Raw genomic sequence first — 23,290 nt, forward strand, 5'->3', positions numbered from 1 at the left:
TATGGGTTTGAGTAAACAGAAAAAGAGGAAACTGTTGCACTGTGATAAAGATTAGTGATCACTCATCATTGTTCTCTGTTATCAGCCCTGATTTTGCTTTGAATACCATTTTAACTATGTATTTTTTTGTTTAATTCTTTAATAATTTTTTAACATTTTGTTTCAATGTTTTATGTTATCTGCACTGACTTACTTATGTGATGGCTTTTAACTGAGTATTTACTTTTGTTTTTAATTTTGCACATAAAGCATGTTAAACTGCACATGATATGTCAACGATATTTTTGTTTTAAAATACAAGTTCTAAGTGTATTTTGTTCTAAGTGCGTGATTTTAATTTGTTAATTAAAAGTAAAATGTGACAGAACTGTCTGTAATTCTTAGTTAACTGTGAACAAAATGTTTAAAGCTGCATTTTAATGACATTTTCATCTTAAACATATCAGGCTTTACAAGTAAACACATACATTGCTTTTATTAAATACAAAAAGGCTAAAGTTTTAAAGAAATCTTGGCAGATAAAGTAATGTAATATAATATAATATACATTTATAATAGTCATTGGAACATTTATAATAATAATAATAATAATAATAAGATAGCCTTTTATTATCCCACAAGGGGAAATTTACATTGTTACAGCAGCAAAATATATAAAGAGAAAAAGATAAGGCAGTGAAGGAGTAGTGCAAAAGTACTAAGTATACAAAAAAAGGAGATATATATATATATATATATATATATATATATATATATATATATATATATATATAAGAAATAAACTACAAATTTAGAGATCAAAAAATTTAACATTTGCATTAATTAAATGGTTTGCGGATATAATAATAAAAATAATAATAATAATAATAATTTAAAAGTGATATGAAATTGATGTAATTTTAATCAGCCCAACTCTCTCAGAGGTAAAGCCATATTTCATTATTTTTCTCACTACATTTCAGAGATGTATCATGTTTTCAAAGAGAAACCGTTTCTGAGCTCGCTCGATAGTCAGTATTTTTGTATTTTGTTTTAATTATTCGCACTAAACTGGCCAAATATTCAGAACAATTTTAATATAATGCAGTCATTTTGTCCATTTCCTTGGTCAGGAGTTAAAAAAAAAAAAGGGCAAGTCCTAGAAATGCAACCAAACTACACCTCCCTTCCTTTAACTGTACCATAACCGCAAAGCATCATGGGAAAGCGAGTCCTCGTTAGTCGTTTCGTTACTTTTCTGCGCCGTACTGAAGCTGGGTAGAGAACTCCATTTCCCAGAATTCCGTGTAGAATCTGCACATCGACTCATTTTCATACATGGGGAATATGAGAGCGGGGAAGAAATGGGAAAGAACAGTAACGTGGGGGGCATTAAATAAAAAAATTAAGCGGCTAGGAAGCAATAGACGGACGCTGATGTAATCCTGTAAGTGCTATCCGTGTGAGGGAGGAGAAAACGGGTTTATATCGTGTCGGTTTTGGGTGTTATTTGGCGCTGAGAGAGGCAAGGCGCCTCCCTGTAGCTGGGGTTTTTTTTTTTTCGGTTTGGCTTCAGCTGCAGTGACCGAGCTGCACCGAAATGGCCCAAAGCAAAGCAGCAGCCAAACACCGCTCATTATCCACATTCATCTATGCAAGCGAAAATGTTAACTTCACAATTAACAAGTAATCTCAGAAGCGTTTCTCTACCGGATCGCCGACTGTAGCCATAAAACGTCCAAGTGCCGAAAAACTAGGGTGCGAGTTTGTGCTTGATATTAGGAAAAGGTAAGTATTTGTTTTGTCGTGTTTGGTTTGTCATTATTTACTTTATATTTTCATAGTTTGTGTCAATAGTGTCCTGAATGGTGGTGTAGAGCGCGTTTATTTGACTAGCCTTCATAATTACGGGTTCACCGATACGACTTTCTACATTTTCATTGCGATACAGATCCCGGAGCTTTGAGTATCGGACAGCAGCATGCACATCTGTAAGCGTCTGTTGTTTGGCGTGGTGTAAGCCCAGTGCACTCTGTCTTTAACATGGCAGCAGTCTGGACATGTTTTACAAATTAATGATGATTAAAGCGAAACGGATTGAATCCTCTTCCTACAGTACAAGTAACCTGATAAAACATCCTAAGCACAAAGGGTTCATTACTATCAGCAAACACTAGCTAAGTGAGAAAAAATGTGTCCAGACGATGCTAGGTGAGCGTGTATAACAGCTCTGACCCCTCAGTATGACGTTCTAAGGAATTCATGGCCTAAGGGTTAGAGAAGCAGTTCTGGGACCAAAAGGTCACTGGTTCAATCCCCTGGACCAGCAGGAATGAACAAGGCACCCAACCCCCAACTGCTCCCCAGGCTGCTCTGGGTATGTTGTACGTCGCTCTGGATAAGAGTGTCCGCTAAATGCCTGTAATGTTAATGTCAGACATTGACAACAAGGGATTCTGAAACTACAAAAACAACAAAACATGCTGTAAAGAAACACTTTTCTGAAGTGAAAATAATAATCAGTTCAATTTATATAGCACCTTTCTCACACCCAAGGCCGCTTTAAAATCGAGGGGGAAAAATAGTCCACCAAAAGAGGGTCAGGATGTGAGTCCAATGGCGTAGCTACTACAGTCCCACCAAAAGGCGCACAAAGATAAATCCCACCATGCTGCTGGGCAACATCGCTCAGAACACTGCACCATAGATCCATAAAGTGAGTACAGAAGCACTGCCGCACAGAGCTCTGGTATGTCCCAAACCACCTGCACAGCCACCGGGCAACATCACTCAGAACAGCACAGGAACACCGCCACATATACCCCTTTTCCACCAGATCAGTTCCAGGGCTGGTTTGGGGCTGGTGCTGGTTCACAACTCGTTCAACTTGCGAGCCAGCTGAGAACCAGTTTGCTTTTCCATAGCTCACGGTGCTAAGGGGAGCCACATCATTACGTCGCTGTATATGTCAGTTACGTCGCTACGTTTGCATGAACCTTGGCGTGAATATCGAAGCAAAAACAACACGGAAGCAGCAACAACAACAATAATAATGGGTGACTTCGTGTTTGTACAACTGCTGCTTCTCGTCGCTTAAAAATGGCGATCTTTCGCGGTCTTGTTATTGTTGTCGGTCTTAACAACTCCGGCCCCCCCGCTAACGTAAGCGGTTCTTTCCTCTGGCCCAGCAGAGAGTTGGTGCTAGCCTGGAACCGGTTTTTCTGGCCCCAGAGCCAGTTCTTTGTCAGTGGAAACAGAAAACCCGGTTCCAAACTAAGCACTGGCCCCAAACCAGCCCTGGAACTGCTTTGGTGGAAAAGGGGCAACAGAGTGCTGGACAACCCTGATGTATAAAGAGCAACAAGCTCACTGCAGTCCATAGCGAGGAGCACAGGCATCACCCACAGCGGACCAAGGCCTGGAGGGAACCGACGCCCAAAACCGGGTCCGGAGCCACACCACAACCGGCGGACAGAACACTCAAACAAACATCAAACTACACAAAAAAGAAAAAGCTTGAGTGAGAAGCGGCAGCCAGAATGCACACAGCGTGCTCTCAACTGGAAACAGAAATAAAACTAATGTAGCCAGCTACTTAAGTTAAAATCAACACACTAATGTAAGAAAGAACAAGTGTAGTAGCCTAAGTGCATGAACACACACACACACACACGCGTGATGGTATTGAAGGTGTGCTTGTGCTCAGTCTGGAAAAAATGGTATTGATGCAACCCTTGTCACATCCATGATCGATGTCGTGCCAGTCAATATTAGACCTGTTTGGATCAGAAAATGTCAAGTCTGATTCCAGTCCAACCTGAAATGTGTCTACTAATAATTTTCCATCTCATCTCATTAAAGTTTTTTTTTTTTTTTTTTTTTAAGTGCAGGTCACATGGAGCGAGCAGGAAGCATTCAGCTGGACATCCCTGACTTCAGCAACTCTGTCCTGTCCCACCTGAACCAGTTGCGCATGCAGGGCCGGCTATGCGACATTGTAGTGAACGTGCAGGGCCAGAGTTTCCGTGCCCACAAGGTGGTCCTGGCTGCCAGTTCACCCTATTTCCGGGACCACATGGCACTGAGTGAAATGAGCACCGTGTCTCTGTCAGTGATCCGCAACCCGTCTGTGTTTGAGCAGCTCCTCTCCTTCTGCTACACGGGCCGCTTGTGCTTGCAGCTGGCGGACATCATCAGCTACCTGACAGCTGCTAGCTTCCTGCAGATGCAGCACATCATTGACCGCTGTACGCAAATTTTGGAGGGCATCCACTTCAAGATCAGCCTGGCTGACGTGGAGGAGGAGCTGCGTGGTCGTCGGGGCACGGGACGAACCATTGAGGCTGAGAGGGGTGGTTCGCGCTCACTCAGCCCCAGGCATGGTGGTTCCAGAGTTCTGGCTACACATGGAGTTGCTGCTGGGGTCATGGAAGTGAGTGAAATCAGGGAGGTCAGCCCACCCGGGGAATCCATGAGCCCACAGATCGTAGAGCACAGCGGGCTTGGGCCTGAAGCTGTGGGTGCCGTGAATGAACCCATACTGCGCATTAACCGGGCGGGGCAGTGGTACGTTGAGGCAGGGCCTGACATGGAGAGAAGCAGAGATGAGACCATGCATGTTGTGGAAGGCCTGCGCATCAAGACTGAGCGCATGGAGGAGTGGATGGGGGCAGAGACTCAAGCCTCAGCTGAGGAAGGGAGCGGGACAGAGGAGGGGCCTACTGTGATGATTGACACCTCAGGACGCAGCACGCTGGTGCAGGAGGGCTTCATTACTGGCGCATCCAGAGCCAAAAGCTCTCAGCCATCCAGCAGCTTCAGCGAGTCTGAGAGGTGTGTGTATATGAGAGAGAGAGAGAGAACATTTTAAAGACTCAGTGACATTGATTCAATATCTAGGCAGAAAAAGCACTCCACTAGCTTAAGAGGCATGTGACTTGGTAATTCTTGTGTATGGATATGTATTAAGAAAGGGGAAAATCACATGACTGCTATTAAACGAATAGAGTGCCTGGGGAATGAGTAATGCTCCTTTAACTGCTAATAGATATTTTAGTCATATTGGTATTTAGATCTTGGTCTTTATTGAAAGCATTATAAGCCCTGTAATGGTGTGTTGTGATGGGTCAAGTTTATCACTTGCATGATTTTACGAGAATTTTTGTGCTCATTAGAAAGCCTTCTCTTTCACCAATTCTCTTTCTTTCTTTCTTTCTTTCTTTCTTTCTTTCTTTCTTTCTTTCTAAAAATGCTCATTGCAGCTGTTCTGTGTGTATCAGGTTTAGCCCAACAGGCAGTGTGGTGGTGATGGCTGAAAGACCGAGGGCCAAAAGCGAGTCTCCAGGAAGAGTGGACGATCAGAGGCATCCTAGCTCTCAGGTACAATGAAAAAAGGAGACTTGGCTAGGGTTTAGATCACATGGTTTAAAAAGCATGTCATGTTATTTAGATAACTGTATTACAGTAAATATACACCAGTTAGCCATAACATTAAAATCACTGACGTGAAAAACATTGATTACAGTGGTACTTGTCAAAGGGTGGGACATGTTGGGCAGCAAGTGAACAGACAGTTCTCGAAGTTTGTGTTGAAAGCAGGAAAAACGGGGAAGTGAGCAACTTTGACAAGAGCCAGACTAGGATGGCGAGACGATTGGGTCCTGTCGTGTCTCCAGAACGGCAGGTCTTGTGGGGTGTTCCTGGTGTGCAGTTGTTATTACCTATTTAAAGTGGTCCAACAACCAGTGAACCGGTGAAAGTCACTGGTGCCCAAAGCTCACTGATGCATGTGGAGTGTAAAGCGCATCTGGTTTAGTCCCACAGAGGTTACTGTTGCGCATATCGCTGAAAAAGTTAACGCTGGCTATGAAAGAAAGGCGTTAGAACACACAATGCATCGCACCTTGTTGTGTAGCCACAGACCGATCAGTGCACCGATGCTGACCCCTGTCCGCCGCTGAAAGCGCCTACTATGGGCATGTGAGCATCGGAACCGGACCATGGAGCAATGAAAGAAGCTGGCCTAGTCTGGTAAATCACATTTTCTTTGATATGTGAATGGCCAGGTGTGTGCGTTGTTTACATGGGGAAGAGATGCTACCAGGGTGCACTGTGGGAAGAATGCAAGCCAGAAGAAGCAGTGTGATGCTCTGGGCAGTGTTCTGCTGGGAAACCTTGGGTCCTGGCATTCATGCGGATGTTATTTTGACATGTACCACCTCCTGAAACACTGTTGCAGACAAAGTACACCCCTTCATGGCCGCAGTATTTCCTAATGGCAATGGGCTCTTTTTTGCAGGGTAATGTGCTCTGCTATACTGCAAAAAAAATTCAGGAATGCTTTGAGGAACATGACAAGGAGGTCAAGGTATTGACTTGGCCTCCAAATTCCCCAGAGCTAAGTCCAATCGAGCATTTGTGGGATGTGCTGGACAAATAAGTCCGATCCATGGAGGCCCTACCTTGCAACTTACAGGACTTGAAGGATCTGCTGCCAGCGTCTTGGTGCTGGATATCACCGCACACCTTCAGAGGTCTGGTGGAGTCCATGCCTCAGTGAGTCGCTGTTTTAGCTTCACAAGGTGAACCTACACAATATTAGGCAGGTGGTTTTGATGTTCTAGCTGATTGGGTATACAGTTAACATGTCTGCATATGGAGGAAAAAAAAAACAGTTTAATAGCATATTAAAGCAAGGAGGTTGGTGATGTAGGCAGCACGGTGGTGTAGTGGTTAGCACTGTCACCTCACAGCAAGCAGGTTCTGGTTTCGAGCTCAGTGGCTGACGGGAGCCTTTCTGTGTGGAGTTTGCATGTTCTCCCTGTGTCCATGTGGGTTTCCTCTGGATGCTTCAGTTTCCTCCACAATCCAAAGACATGCAGGTTAGGCTAATTGGTGGCTCTAAATTGACCGTAGGTGTGAGTGTGAATGGTTGGTTGTCTGTGTCAGCCCTGTGATGACCGGGCGACCTGTCCAGGGTGTACCCCGCCTCTCGCCCATAGCTGGGGTAGGCTCCAGGTTGCCTGTGACCCTGCACAGGATAATTGATTGATTGATTACTTTATTCTGAACAATAAAGAAGAAAGATATATAAAAATAAAAATTGAAATAAAAAATGCAATAATCAAAACGTCGTCATAAACAGAATAGCGTAGCCACAAGGCAATAACATAACAATGTTCAGAAAGGATTAGGAAGAAGTAATAACTTATCCAATCCTAACCCTCTATACCACCGCTAATCAAATGTCACTTTCCACCATAATAAACTATATATACAAAAGAAAACAAAAGCAATAGACAAAAAAGAAAACATACCAACATGTATAATATCGACCAGATAAAATCATATATACAGATACTTGTTATGCATATAGACACACATATACAATACATATATACAGTACATACATATACACATACCTATAGCTATACACTAAATACAAGAAGACCAGTCACAGACTTACTCTCAATTTCATCATCACCTATATAGCCTGCCTGTCCTCATTCTCATATATTTTTATTAACATGTTTTTATATAATTTTTTAAACAGTTTTATGTTGGTGCTATTTTTGAGTTCATTTTCCAGACCATTCCACAATTTCACCCCACAGACTGTTATGCACATACTTTTCATAGTTGTTCTAACATTTACTCTCTTAAAATTCATTTCCCCTCTCAGGTTATACCCTCCCTGCCTTTCCATAAACGTATTTTGTACCTCACCCGGAAGAAGGTTATGTCTTGCTTTATACATAATTTGTGCAGTCTTGTGTTTAACCAGATCCGTGAATTTCAGAGTGTGTGCTTTTACGAATAATGCGTTTGTATGCTCAAGATATCCCGTATTATTGACCATTCTTATTGCTCTTTTTTGTAATGTGCATAACGGCTGCAGGTTAGATTTGTAGGTATTACCCCATATCTCCACACAGTAGCTCAGATATGGAAGTATGAGTGCATTATACAGAGTATGTAGTGATTTATAGTCCAGAATGTGTCTTGATTTCCCCAAAATTGCAGTAATCTTTGCTATTTTTGCTTTAACATGATTAATATGCGGTTTCCAGCAGACTTTATGATCAACAGTCACACCCAGAAATTTTATTTCATACACTCTTTCTATGGTTATGTTGTCAATTTTCAATTCAACTTGAGGGTTCGACTTATATTTTCCAAATAACATAATCTTTGTTTTACTCAAATTCAATGACAATTTGTTTACGTTAAACCACCTTTTTAATTTATTCATTTCGGTTGTGATTGTTTCCATAAGCTGCTGTGCATTGTCCCCGGCGCAAAAGATGTTTGTATCATCAGCAAATAATATGCATTTCATATACTTTGATAAGTGGTTACGGATAATGGATGATATAAATTAGGGTGACTTGTACCGAAAATAACTTGCAAACTGTTTAAATTTTAATGTTGAATATACATCTGTGCAACATGAATAGATTTTGATTGGCGACATCACCAATCTGATATCCAGTATCACTGTCAGTTTGATCAAAGCAGAAACTGCTGGATTGGTAGTTGAAGGGAAGAGAGAATAAATCCTATCCATTTCTGTAACAGAATCTGGCCTGAAAAATCAGAATTGTTTGTAGTGTAAGAACCAAAACGAGTTGATGATGATAATAATAGAAGTTGGCAAGTTTATAACCTCAATGAGTAGTTAGATATTTTACTGAAATTACAATTCTTTTATTTTAAATTTATCTCATTTTGCACACATTTATACTGTAATCGTTTTGCTTGTTGGTTTGACTCTAGTTCGGTAAAGAAGGCTGTGGTTTTGTGCGAGTCATGCTGATAGCTATAGTGGTTTTAAAAATATTTGGCTCCAGGTTTCTGGATCGCTATCATTTTTGGTATCAAGAAAGAAAACAGTGTGTGTAATTTTGCCAACTACCTCAAGTGTGCAGGAACAATTTTTGCTTTTAATGTCAGGGTTCTCAGGTTTTCATTCCAGCCAACCAGGAGCACAGCTGATTCTACTTCTGTAATCGATTGATATTGTTAAATGACTATTAGATCCTATTTGCCTGGAATGAATACCTGCAGCAAAACCATCCCTTTATGGTGAAGACCTCTGGCTTTCTGGTCAAGCTGCCCTAAAGGCTTTCTGTCACAAATACCTTAAAACTAGGCAAATGTATTTCTTTTTTAAGCCTGGTAATGTCTATAGGCTCCGAGGCTCCTTTTAATAACACAGAAAAAGCTGACCTCTGCTTGCAAAGTGGCTTTCTAATGCTGGGAGCCAAAAGTGGTTGGATGGAATCTCTGAATCGTTTTATTTATGCTTTTTCTAAAAAATGTATGGTTTGAGTCCAAGGCAGGGTCAGAACCCATGCAGACATAATAATCATAGGGAAAGGCAGAAGAAACAAAAGTTTGCAGTTTGGCAAGTTCTTGTGCAGTGACTCAGACAGAAGAAGCTTTGTCAGACGAAAAACATCTTTTATACTATACTAGAAGGGTTAGAGGAGTTTCAGACTTCATCTGTATTCAATAGCTTCTGGCAGGAGGGAGTTCTATTGGTCCTTGGCGAGTAATGGGAAAAGGGTCTTTGGGTTCGAATTCCAGGACTTCTGGATCCCTGGTTCTCCAGGAGCATTCTCTGTCCTTCCCACGTGCATAGCTTTGGGCAGATACATTTGGTCATCATGAGTTCATTGCAGGCTTCATTAGGCACCCTTGTCTTTAGTATGTTTGCCTTGGAAAGTTTCCAGTCTGGCTAAAATTTCTAGACTTCAATAGGCATGTCTCAAATTCTCTTTCACTAGTTGAATAGTTCCACAGAGGTCCACTGGTATTCTCAGACATCTGCTGATGGGGCCACTGGTTGTCCCAGAGGACCATTGCCGGTACCAGATATCTGCATCTCAGTGCTCTGCTGTGCTCAGTTTTGCAACTTCTATTCACTATGCAGTTTCTGATCTAGTTAACGTCTGCAGAAGGTCTAAGGAGTGCATGATATTCTTGCTCCTGATTTTGTTAAGGTTCTTAACAACAAAGTGTTTGTTTGTTAAACAGAATATGAATGCATCTACTGCTTGTCCATATTTACATGAAAGTCCCTGAATGGTGATTGTGCCTGTGCTACTCATCTTGGTTTTTCCAAAGAAGTTGCACCTACCAGACATTGGGATATCCTATCTGGTTTCTCCCTCTGCTTGCCCAGGACTGCTTGGTGTTTATCAGGCACATTGGTGCTCAGTAATTAATTAATGAACGTGTAATTTAATACTGGCCTCTTTGAAGTCCCCCCAGTATGATCAGACAGTCTTTGAAAGCACCCGTTTTTTTACACTGGGTGATTACAACCCTCCACCCGCTTCTATGCTGGCTATACAACATCTTTCCCTGAATAGCAAATGAGTAATGGCCCAGTGTTGGCCTACCTTCACTTCCATCTGGCTCCCATACCAAAATGGAATGACTGCAATGAACTCATCAGGATCAGGCTGCCAGAACACTGATTCAGTTCATCATTGATGAGCCCGTATCCCATCATTGAAAAAATGTTTCACAACAATGATTTCATTTGGGTCATTTTGGGCTCAGATACCAAATGCTTGCTAATTATTAAGCTACATTTAACTCAGAATTGGTCCTTGCGATAACTCTCTATTCAACCATTGATAGCATGGAATCACTCCAGCCATCCTTCATCCATCGGAGTTCCTTATTTGGAAGAGATCTTCTTTCTACTTTCTCATGTTCTATTACATGCTGAGGAGTTTCCTTTCTTCACTAAAGCCTAGGTCACAACCGGACATACGATTCTTTGGCCGTGCAATTTTTGGCGTTTCCCAAATCGCTGCTTTTTTTGTTGTTGTTGTTCGTGGAGAAAGACGCACGTTGGCCGTAAGTTTGTCTTGCAACCTGAAAAAAACGTAAGCGCCCGTAGAGTTTGTTTGACATGACAAAGAACCTCTGCGGCCAGTCTACGGCTCGAAAATCAGCACATCACACGCGCGCCCTCCGTGCGTTTCTTGCGTTTTTTGCACAGACCGGCTGTAGGAGCACGTACGGCCGGTTGTGACCGAGGCTTTAGGTGTCTAATAACCAGCTGCTTATTTTTATCTAACCTGTATCACTACTTGAAAACCATGCACATGCATTCTAGTCTGAATCAAGCTGCCATTACGTGTGTCTCAGCTGTCTGGTTTTGCCAGCATTTAAATATTCTCAGCTTGAGGTTAATGAGGAAAGCTGATATACCTGATATATAGGTTATATAAGCTTATACAGTTAGGTCCATATATATTTGGACACTGACACAAATTGTTTTTTTACCTGTTTACTGAAACATATTCAAGTTATAGTTATATAATGGACATAAAGTCCAGACTTTCAGCTTTCATGTGAGGGTATCCAAATTAAAATTGGATGAAGGGTTTAGGAGTTTCAGCTCCTTAACATGTGCCACCCTGTTTTTAAAGGGACCAAAAGTAATTGGACAATTGACTCAAAGGCTATTTCATGGGCAGGTGTGGGAAATTCCTTCGTTATGTCATTCTCAATTAAGCAGATAAAAGGCCTGGAGTTGATTTGAGGTGTGGTGCTTGCATTTGGAAGATTTTGCTGTGAAGAAAAACATGCGGTCAAAGGAGCTCTCCATGCAGGTGAAACAAGCCATCCTTAAGCTGCGAAAACAGAAAAAACCCATCCGAGAAATTCCTACAATATTAGGAGTGGCAAAATCTACGGTTTGGTACATCCTGAGAAAGAAAGAAAGCACTGGTGAACTCATCAATGCAAAAAGACCTGGATGCCCACAGAAGACAACAGTGGTGGATGATCGCAGAATAATTTCCATGGTGAAGAGAAACCCCTTCACAACAGCCAACCAAGTGAACAACACTCTCCAGGAGGTAGGCGTATCAATATCCAAATCTACCATAAAGAGAAGATTGCATGAAAGTAAATACAGAGGGTTCATTGCACGGTGCAAGCCACTCATAAGCCTCAAGAATAAAAAGGCTAGATTGGACTTTGCTAAAAAAACATCTAAAAAAGCCAGCACAGTTCTGCAAGAACATTCTTTGGACAGATGAAACCAAGATCAACCTCTACCAGAATGATGGAAAGAAAAAAGTATGGCGAAGGCGTGGTACAGCTCATGATCCAAAGCATACCACATCATCTGTAAAACACGGTGGAGGCAGTGTGATGGCTTGGGCATGCATGGCTGCCAGTGGCACTGGGTCACTAGTGTTTATTGATGATGTGACACAGGACAGAAGCAGCCGGATGAATTCTGAGGTATTCAGAGACGTACTGTGTGCTCAAATCCAGCCAAACTGATTGGTCGGCGTTTCATAATACAGATGGACAATGACCCAAAACATAAAGCCAAAGCAGCCCAGGAGTTTATTAAAGCAAAGAAGTGGAATATTCTTGAATGGCCAAGTCAGTCACCTGATCTCAACCCAATTGAGCATGCATTTCACTTGTTAAAGACTAAACTTCAGACAGAAAGGCCCACAAACAAACAGCAACTGAAAACCGCTGTAGTAAAGGCCTGGCAGAGCATTAAAAAGGAGGAAACACAGCGTCTGGTGATGTCCATGAGTTCAAGACTTCAGGCAGTCATTGCCAACAAAGGGTTTTCAACCAAGTATTAGAAATGAACATTTTATTTACAATTATTTAATTTGTCCAATTACTTTTGAGCCCCTGAAATGAAGGGATTGTTTTTTTAAAAAAATGCTTTAGTTCCTCACATTTTTATGCAATCATTTTGTTCAACCCACTGAATTAAAGCTGAAAGTCTGAACTTCAACTGCATCTGAATTGTTTTGTTCAAAATTCATTGTGGTAATGTACAGAACCAAAATTAGAAAAATGTTGTCTCTGTCCAAATATTTATGGACCTAACTGCATATAGCTTGTATTTAGGGTGGTATGTATATAAAAGCTTCTTCAGCTTGGCTGTAGTCCATGGCTGTGGGTGGAGATGCCCTTCAGGTGTCTCTACCACATTGTTCAGGCAGTTTCTTCTTTTTGTGTGTGTTTGGGTGGGGGGTCTTCTTCCTGTAGTGATATGGGTTCAAACCTAATGATGAGCTGCTTATCCCAGGCAGCTCGAGCACCATCCAAGCTCCCCTGCCATGTCCCATTAGAGAAGGCTTGTTTATGGATTGGGTCCAATTAGTGTTTAATTTTGGCAGCTGTTTTTATAGTTAGTCCTGTGTAAAATGTCCTTGTTAGAGTTTATCATATTTAGTCAATCTCATCCTGTTTTTATTTAGTCTAGTTTTAGTCAACGAAAACTGACATTGTAGTCTTTTTATCCCCCGCTGACCGAAAGGCCCAAAGGGGGATTATGTTGTGGCGATGTCTGTCCGTCCGTCCCAGGAAAGGGTACTCACCTTCTGAAATCAACTCCTCTCTCAATTTTTGGAGGAATTTCATGAAACTTGGCAGAAGACATTGTTATAGGACAGTCATACGCATATTGCAATATATTGTAGTGGGAGATATTGTGCTCTCATACCCCTTTTCCACCAAATCAGTTCCAGGGCTGGTTCGGGGCCAGTGCTGGTGCTGGTTCACAACTCGTTCAACTTGCGAGCCAGCTGAGAACCAGTTTGCTTTTCCATAGCTCGCGGTGCTAAGGGAAGCCACGTCATTACGTCATTGTATACGTCAGTTACATCGCTACGTTTGCATAAACCTTGGCGCGATTATCGAAGCAAAAACAACACGGAAGAAGCAGCAGCAACAACAACAATAATAATAATGGATGACTTCGCGTTTGTACAGCTGCTGCTTCTCGTCGCTTAAAAATAGTGATCTTTCACGGTCTTGTTATTGTTGTTGGTCTTAACAACTCCGCCCCCCCGCTGACGTAAGCGGTTCTTTCCTCTGGCCCAGCAGAGAGTTGGTGCTAGCCTGGAACGGGTTTTTCTGGCCCCAGAGCCAGTTCTTTGTCAGTGGAAACAGAAAACTCGGTTCCAAACTAAGCACTGGCCCCGAACCAGCCCTGGAACTGCTTTGGTGGAAAAGGGGCATCAGAGCACTCTTGGTTTTTTGTTTTTTTTAAGTCCTCATATTGAACATTTTCGTGTCTTTCTTTTTTTTATTCACAGTTCATAAGATTTAATTGTGTCCTTATCTGATGAAAAACACAGGTTGAATGATTAAGAATGCAGCTTTGCAGAAAGTGTCTGGTCTAATGGTCTGCTATCAATTGAAGGAATAGATACAAACATGGAAAATGTTCCGATTTGCATATTGATTTTGAAGTGTTAACAACACAGGATACTGTAGTATGCACACATTAATTGCAGTCTGCTTGCATTTAAAAATAAATGGATCTGAGGTCAGCATTAGCAGGAAAACAATTTGTGCTCCATGGACTTAATAATTTAAAGGTTAACAAAAATACTGTCTAGCAATCTAGTTTACATGTCATAGTAATGCCATTTAAAATTTAATCAGTTAAAGTTTAAACAAGGCATGGTTTGCTAGAATAACAACCATGATGAGCAAAAATGCAAATAAAAAGTATGTCTAATTGTTTTGTGGTGTTGAAAGTGAAAAAGAATGGATTTTGAATAATAGCCTACTCATAAAATCTGAACCAATAAGCTACAAAAACTCTGCCCAACAACTCCTGTACCAGCTGCATGTTGACAAATGTCTGCACTCTTCTGTCCATTAACATTAAATGATTACACATTAAGTGCATGTCCACTCGCTCTAATGCAGCACACCATGTGAAATGACCAATCTTCAAAACAGTCTCTGGTAGCCATCACACTCTTTAGTTCTTGTTAACCTTGAGAAGAGCACTTCTTTCTTTCCAAAGTGGTTCTTGCTGTGTTATAGCGGCCGCTTGAGAGGTCACCGGTTACGCTGAAGGTACGCTCAGCAAAGGCTTGTGATGCTGGCATTGCCAGAAGGTCCAAGGCCAGAGGTTTCAAAAGGGAAAACACAATGTAACTCTGAGAAGTCCAAAACTCTATCCCAGAATCCTCAGTGTTGGCAGCATGGTACAGGCCACCTTTATATTTCTTAATCTACTGCCTGATAGTAGAAGTCTTGGATGTCCAGGGTCTCGATGAACAACTGGCACTTAAAAACCTTAATCTAGGCCATGTTGGCATTCGCAAATGGATCATCTCTGAAGCCTCTGTATCCCCAGTTTTCTCTTAATCAGCAGTCACCTCCCTTGTACTTGCAGTCTTGGTGGCAAACGATGTAGTCTTCTGCCGCCTTTAGAAGATTCTGAATTCCCTCATAGGGCGGCACGGTGGTGTAGTGGTTAGCACTGGCGCCTCACAGCAAGAAGGTTCTGGGTTTGAGCCCAGCAGCTGATTGGGGGGGCCTTTCTGTGTGGAGTTTGCATGTTCTCCCCGTGTCTGCGTGGGTTTCCTCCAGGTGCTCCGATTTCCCCCACAGTCCAAAGACATGCAGGTTTGGCTAACTGGTGGCTCCAAATTGACCGTAGGTGTGAATGGTTGTTTGTCTCTGTGTCAGCCATGCAATGATCTGGCAACTTGTTCAGGGTGTACCCTGCGTTTCACCCATAGTCAGCTGGGATAGACTCCAGCTTAATAAGGATGTGGTTACGGATAATGGATGGATAGATGAATTCCCTAATCCTTATTTTCAAGAAGGGCTTCAGCTGATATTGGGGTCAACGAAGCATGCAGCTGCAGCAAGAGGAGAGAACTTGACAGCCGTAGCATCAAGGAAACCGCTGAGGCATTGCTCCCTATTTACACTCCTCTTCTGTGTCAGTATAGCTGCTTCCCTGTAGCTCCTGGCATGAGCTACAGATAACTTGGACAAATGATTCCTCAAGTCCAATAGTGCAGGCACAACAAGGGATGGGAACTTCGGCTTTGTGTGTTCTGAAAATGGAAGGAGCAAATCTCTGAGGATGGCCACCTTCTGCCACTCACTGTGTAGCAGGCCATCCCAGTTTATAGTGTCCGCTACTGATGGAAGATGGCCCTTCACTTCTAGAACGCGAGAACTCATCAAATAAGAACTGGACCATCTGGTTGGATAGTCTTTGAGGATGAGTCTGTACTGTTGCAGAAACTGCTCTGTGACAATGGATGATTTGAGAAACCATTTCACCAGGCACCTCACTTTGTCCAGAAGTTGTTTGTGAGTTCCTTCTGGATCATGTTAACAAGAAGCTGAAGGGTATGGAGCACACAGAGGGTCTTCTCCAAGGTACCACATATAATGGAAAGTGGAACACACAACACAGACTTTTCATAAATCCTCCAGGAATAATTAATAGTATACATTAGCACACAATTCATCACCACACAAAATATTAAAAATGATTTGTAGATCACATTTTAGGAGAAATATCTAAAACGGTGAATAGTCACAGTATCTGGGAAGACCGCATTGGGTTTTGTGTTGGGTACACACTTGTATAAAAATTTCTAAAATGTATGAATGATCAATGACAAATATCGGACACAGACTGACCTTTTGTCGTCTTCTCTGTCATCATTACTATCGTGGAGGTTGTTCTCTTCACTGTTGCAATGAAAAGCAGCAACCATGTTGCTTCCATTATCTGGAATAATGGTGAGAAGTTTCCCTTTTGGGATCCCCCATTGTTCTGTACACTCCTCCACAAGAACAGCGATAAGCCTGAGCAGTGTGTGGGTGAACCATTTGCTTTAGGTTCAGGAGTATGTGTTCAGCCTAATTATCCTGGGAGTTAAAATAACAAGCACTGACTGCAAGAAAGGATGCTGTGAGCCCCTTTTTAGTCCATACGTCTAAGTCGATGGTTATTTTGTATACCATGGGCAGTCTTTGTTTGAATTTTTCCTTTTTGGCCAGGTATATTTTGTTCTATATACTATGAGTGTTTCTGATATTGACTTCCTGACTGTAGTGTCTGTGGTTTGCACTCTCATTTGTGTGTGTGTGTACACTGATCAACCATAACATTATGACCACTGAGAGGTGAAGTGAAAATACCATTGATTATCTTATTACAATGGCACCTCTCAAGGGGTGGGATGTATTAGGCAGCAAGAGGACAGTCAGTTCTTGAAGTTGATGTGTTGGAAGCAGGGAAAGCGTAAGGATCTGAGTGACTTTGACAAGGGCCAAATTATGATGGCTAGATGACTGGGTCTGAGCATCTCCAAAATGGCACATCTTGTTGGGTGTTCCCGGTATGCAGTGGTTAGTACCTACCAAAGGTGGACCAAGGAAGGACAACTGATGAACCAGCGACAGGGGTCATGGATGTCAAAGGCTCATTGATTCGCATGGGGCACGAAGGCTAGCCCATATGGTCCTACTGTAGCGTGAACTGCTGAAAAAGTTAATGCTGGCTAAAACAGAAATGAAAACACAAAGAGATTTTGGCAAAGGCTTTTAAATTTTGTAAATCACATTTTCGTCTCGTCTTTGTCAACGATATTGCATGTTGGTAATTATTTCAGTTGGCATCAATGACGTCATTTCTGTCCAGTCATCGTCTTGTCTTGGTCATGGAAAAAAAGTCGTTGACGAATATATTTCGTGATAGTTTTCTTTAACAAAATGAACACTAGGTCTAATCCTCATTCTGTTACCTGGGTAAGGAGCCTCTTTAATTTGGACCTCGTTCCCAAATTATGATCTTGCCGTTTGGTAAGACATCATTCAGACAGTAGGCCTGTCGCGATATTCAATATACTGACTTATCGTAAGGTAAATGAAAATTAACTTTTTTTTTTTTTACCGCAATTTTGGCATTTATGTGCTGTGCATCTACAAAGGGAAGTCGCCAGAGTATTAGCTTGACCCATTGACTGAATAAAACACCGCGCTGTTTTCTGTCGTCTCATGCGGCTCTCTGTCAGAGGCGGAGCCTCCCAGCATGCAACAGTTATCCAGCCAGGGTATCCACTGAATGGGGAAAAGACAACAACACGTTGCTCCGTTGTACAGACCATAGGCGTAGAATTGGGTATGGATGTGTCCCTACCAATATCAAATGACGACTGATATGTCCCTACCAATACTTCTGATTGAAGGAAAAAAAAATCACTCCATGTGCGGTAAACAAACGGTTACTGTAGGTTTCCACTGGGCGAAACACCATGCAAAATTCGCTCATGAATATTTGCTCTGGGGGCGTGGTCGTGAAAACAGCAAGCATGTTTGGCTACCATGTCAATTAGCAAGTGCGGTTGCAGTGCAGTGACCAGCTGCTAGCTAGCAAGCTAGCAAACTGTCCTTGAGGAATGTAACATTTAGATTAGATTGTAAAATTAATCAGTTAACAACAGTTTATATTCAGTGTGTAAAAATGACAACATACGAATATGACTTTGTTTGTTTTCTAAGTTTGTGTGGCATGTAAATAACAATCCGACTTGATACTAACAACAACTGGTGTTCGTTAAGGTCACAAAGGCATTATTAAATCATATCAGATTGTGCTAATGTTGGCTAATATTGCACCTGGTCTTGCTTGTGAAGTGCCGGCAAACTTTAGCAGCCCGCTAACCCTTAATTTGAAGTGCTTCAGTTAAGACCTGTAGAGCCCTGACCAAGTTCATGTAACATGTCGCATGTAAACAACAACAACCCGATGGTGATGTGGACATTGTTCGTGGCCCAGAAACCTTTTAATCAAATAAAACATTTTCACATAATAAACATACAGTGCCTTGCAAAAGTATTCATACCCTTGAACTTTTTCACATTTTTCCACCTTACAACCATGAACTTAAATTTTTATTGAGATTTTATGTGATAGACCAACACAGAGTAGCACATAATTGTGAAGTGAAACGAAAATGATAAATGGTCTTCAAAATTTTAAACAAATAATCTGAAAAATGTAGTGTGCATTAGTATTCAGCCCCCCTGCGTCAATACTTTGTAGAGCCACCTTTTGCTGCAATTACAGCTGCAAGTCTTTTGTGGTATGTCTCTACCAGCTTTGCACATCTAGACACTGAAATTTTTGCCCATTCTTCTTTGCAAAATAGCTCAAGCTCAGCCAGATTGGATGGAGAGCGTCTGTGAACAGCAATTTTCAAGTCTTTTTACAGATGCTCAATGGGATTTAGGTCTGGACTTTGACTGGGCCATTCTAACACATGAATATTCTTTGATCTAAACCATTCCATTGTAGCGCTGGCTGTATGTTTAGGGTCATTGTCTTACTGAAAGGTGAATCTCCTTCCCAGTCTCAAGTCTCTTGCAGCCTCCAACAGGTTTTCTTCCAGGATTGCCCTGTATTTAGCTCCATCCATCTTCCCATCAACTCTGACCAGCTTCCCTGTCCCTGCTGAAGAAAAGCATCCCCATAGCATGATGCTGCCACCACCATGTTTCACAGTGAGGATGGTGTGTGCAGGGTGATGAGCAGTGTTAGTTTTCCGCCACACACAGCACTTTGCATTTAGGCCAAAAAGTTCAACTTTGGACTCATCTGACCAAAGCACCTTCTTCCACATGTTTGCTGTGTCCCCTACATGGCTTCTGGCAAACGGGACTTCTTATGCCCGTCTTTCAACAATGGCTTTCTTCTTGCCACTCTTCCAAAAAGGCCAGATTTGTGAAGTGTACGACTTATAGTTGTCTTGTGCACAGATTCTCCTATCTGAGCTGTGGATTTCTGCAGCTCCTCCAGAGTGGTCATGGGCCTCTTGGCTGCTTCTCTGACCAGTGCTCTCCTTGCTCGCTCTGTCAGTTTAGGTGGATGGCCATGTCTTGGTAGGTTTGCAGTCGTGCCATATTTTTTCCATTTTTGAATGATGGACTGAACAGTGCTTCTTGAGATGTTCAGAGCTTGGGGTATTTTTTTATAACCTAACCCTGCTTTAAACTTCTCCAGAACTTTATCCCTGACCTGTCTGGTGAGTTCTTTGGTCTTCATGATGCTGTTTGTTCTTCAGTGTTCTCTAACAAACCACTGAGGCCTTCACAGAACAAGTGTATTTATGCTGAGAGTAAATTACACACAGTAGGACTCTATTAACTAATTAGATGACTTCTGAAGGCAGTTGATTGCACTGGATTGTATTTAGAGGACAGGGGGCTGAATACTAATGCACACCACATTTTTCAGATTTTTATTTGTTTAAAATTTTGAAGACCATTTATCATTTTCGTTTCACTTCACAATTATGTGCTACTCTGTGTTGGTCGATCACATAAAATCTCAATAAAAAACTTAAGTTCGTGGTTGTAAGGTGGAAAAATGTGAAAAAGTTCAAGGGGTATGAATACTTTTTCAAGGCACTGTAACAGCCTCCGCCTTCTTGATCAGAAATTTTTGGTTCCTCCCGCCTCTCTTTTGAAAACGTCCCATACCAAGTACATACATACGCTGCACTGATTGGTTTTCAAGGGGGTTCATTTGAAAGCGGTAGGCTAAAACTTTTCTCTGTAGAACCCTGTCGCTCCCTCTGCTCTGGGCTCAAGAAGACAACAAAAGGGCAATAATATAACAACCACCAATCAGAATTCAGATACATTCTGCTGCCAAGTGAAATTGTAACCTTTCAACGTATCAAAGTTCTCGAGCCCTCGTCCTGTTTTACCATTAGATCAATCACATATCAGCTTAAATTAGCGTTCTAAAACTAGGTAAAGACCACACAGCCTAATGGAACACAGTGTTTATGGCTCCGTATGTGTGTTACTTCCATTTATGAGGGGAAAAGAACATACTCCCTCCCGACAGTCAATGCGTTATTCGCTTGTAAAACACATTTGCAAATTGGTAGAATGAGTTAGTCATCACATGCAAAATTTGCAATTAATCAAATGAATTGCATATTTATTATTCATGAATTACTACAGTTCTGAACTTCAAATTTTAAAAGTCTGGACTTTGGAGAGATGATGGATACTCTTTTGGTGGAACACAACGGAGCAAAATATTGTGACCCTCTGAAGTTGACGCCACTGGCAGTTGGCATTGGGTTTATGTCTCCACCAATGTTAATGCCAAACCTATGCCCTTGACTACATGTTATCTCATTCTAATTGTTACTTTTATCCAAATAACAGCTGGCAATATGTTGTTACTTTGCACTTTTTGTTTATCTGGGTATTAATCTTTGAGAAACTGGATTGGCAGAATGTTGCCTGTGAAGAAAAGAACTTCTTTTTATTACCCTGTGCCAGGTTAATATTTACCTTTTTTTTTTTTTTTTTTTTAAATCAGGTTCAACACGAGCCTGGTGTTGCCATCATTAAAGATGAAGAGCGGATCATACATTAAATCAAATAATACAAAACATAATAGCGAAAACAAAAAAGAATGCGTCATCACAATCTTGCCTTGAAGTTACATTGAACATTGTCATCTGCATTTCATTACCTCTAAAACGGTAGATATACATGTAGATACGACAAAGTAACATTTAAGAAGAGTTTAAGAGGAATCTGTTAACTGCAGTTTTAAGTGCTCACATTTGCAATGACAGGGAAAACCGAGGCTGGCAGTGAGTTCCACTTAATTGTACTTCACTTAAGTACATTTTTTTTTTTTTTTTAAGAGCCATAAGTTGCATTTTATTTTTTGTTTTTGTTTGATTTGTTTTATTTCTTTAGGTTATTTTATATAATTTTTTTTTTTACGTTCCACTGTTGAATAAGTTGACTTAATTAAAGTTTACTGTTCTTTGAAAGGGTGTATTTGCATGATCATTATTTACTAGTGGCATAAAATTGTCTTGGAAAGACATCAACAATGGGTGGCACGGTGGTGTAGTGGTTAGCGCTGTCGCCTCACAGCAAGAAGGTCCGGGTTCGAGCCCCGTGGCTGGCGAGGGCCTTTCTGTGCGGAGTTTGCATGTTCTCCCCGTGTCCGCGTGGGTTTCCTCCGGGTGCTCCGGTTTCCTCCACAGTCCAAAGACATGCAGGTTAGGTTAACTGGTGACTCTAAATTGACCGTAGGTGTGAATGTGAGTGTGAATGGTTGTCTGTGTCTATGTGTCAGCCCTGTGATGACCTGGCGACTTGTCCAGGGTGTACCCCGCCTTTCGCCCGTAGTCAGCTGGGATAGGCTCCAGCTTGCCTGCGACCCTGTAGAACAGGATAAAGAGGCTAGAGATAATGAGATGAGACTTCAACAATATCATTTATCGCAATAATTTGAGACAGTATATTGTCCAACAAAATTTGTCATCGTGACAGGCCTATCAGACAGTTTTGGTATACTGTTGACTGGTTGGAATTCATATAAATATGATGTGGCTCTTAGACTGATGTGAACTCATGAGCAGGACCAGGAGTTCTCGCTTTCATCCTGCTACTATGCTATACAACCAGTGGTTAGTGTTGGTCCTTGGTATCCTATGGGAAAATTTTCAGATCACCATAGGGATTCCACTTTTTCCATTTTTAGTGCAATACCACAATCGGAGCTCTGAATATTGCTGACGTCCCCACAGAAACCCAGCCAATTCCTTACAAGCTTCAGTTGCAGAACTCTATGAAACATGGTAATGGTGGCGTGCTTTAAGACAAGTTGTACATGCTCTTTAAAGGCAAAAAAAATCATATCCGCCAACATAATATGGGTTCATGATGTACGTGAGTGGCATGGATCTGAAAATGTCATTCAATCCAATGCCAATATAACAGCTTAATATCAGCCCGTTGTTCAGTATTTGGTCGTTAAACTCTCGCAGTTCTAGTTTTCTAGTTTTCATTACTACTCCTGTTTGGTCAGCCTCTGCTAGTTCTACAGCCTCCTAATTGATTTATTTCATTAACGGATTCTGTTCTTGCTTTCAAAGCCTTTATTCTCAGTGTTGGCTGAACGGTTGTGTGTTTGCCTCCTTCACAAATCCTGGACCGTTTTGAATAATCCCAGGTCTTCAGTATGTGAGTTTTCTGCTGGCCAGTAAAGTTCCACCTGGTGATCTGCTGCTAATCAGGGAATTGTGTTAGGGCAGTGTGTTCTACTGTAAGTGTGCTGGTAGAGGCAGGTGTGCAAAGTTAATTCAGTATCCATTCTTCATCCACTCCATGTTCCTTGAAAGGGTCTTCTTGCTTTATTCTCCTCAACCAGCTCGTCATTCAGTGTGTTTACATGCACATCCAAATCGAGCTGCTGTCAGTAATCGAGCTAAGGGTCCCAGCAGGGGTGCCAGAGAAATCCAATCCTACATGCACACAAGGAAATCGAGCTATTGTGTGAGGTACATTGTGCACCCGAGCCACAGGTGGCACTACACGCCCCATCGTGTTGGTACACTTCTGGTTGTCGTCATGAAGAGCTATTCAAGAGTATAAACAAAGTTATCAGCAGTGTTGCCAGATACTACTGACGTTTTCCAGCCCAAAACATGTT

General features: G+C 41.8%; 1 protein-coding gene across 5 annotated transcripts in view; it reads left to right on the forward strand.

The window, feature by feature from the left end:
* Positions 1-1,304: 1,304 nt before the first annotated feature.
* Positions 1,305-23,290, forward strand: part of zbtb37 (zinc finger and BTB domain containing 37) — a 50,954-nt gene continuing 28,968 nt past the window's right edge. For 3 of the 5 annotated variants that reach the window (XM_060941226.1, XM_060941227.1, XM_060941224.1), the window contains exons 1-3: positions 1,305-1,767; positions 3,865-4,812; positions 5,259-5,358. In XM_060941226.1, coding sequence (XP_060797209.1) covers positions 3,875-4,812; positions 5,259-5,358 — 1,038 coding nt within the window. In that variant the 5' untranslated portion in view covers positions 1,305-1,767; positions 3,865-3,874. Of the gene's footprint in view, positions 1,768-3,864; positions 4,813-5,258; positions 5,368-23,290 lie in introns of those variants that run through there. The other 2 variants (XM_060941225.1, XM_060941228.1) reach the window with 2 other exon arrangements.

This window comes from Neoarius graeffei, chromosome 15, assembly GCF_027579695.1.
Source record: "Neoarius graeffei isolate fNeoGra1 chromosome 15, fNeoGra1.pri, whole genome shotgun sequence".
In the NCBI taxonomy this organism is placed as follows: domain Eukaryota; kingdom Metazoa; phylum Chordata; class Actinopteri; order Siluriformes; family Ariidae; genus Neoarius; species Neoarius graeffei.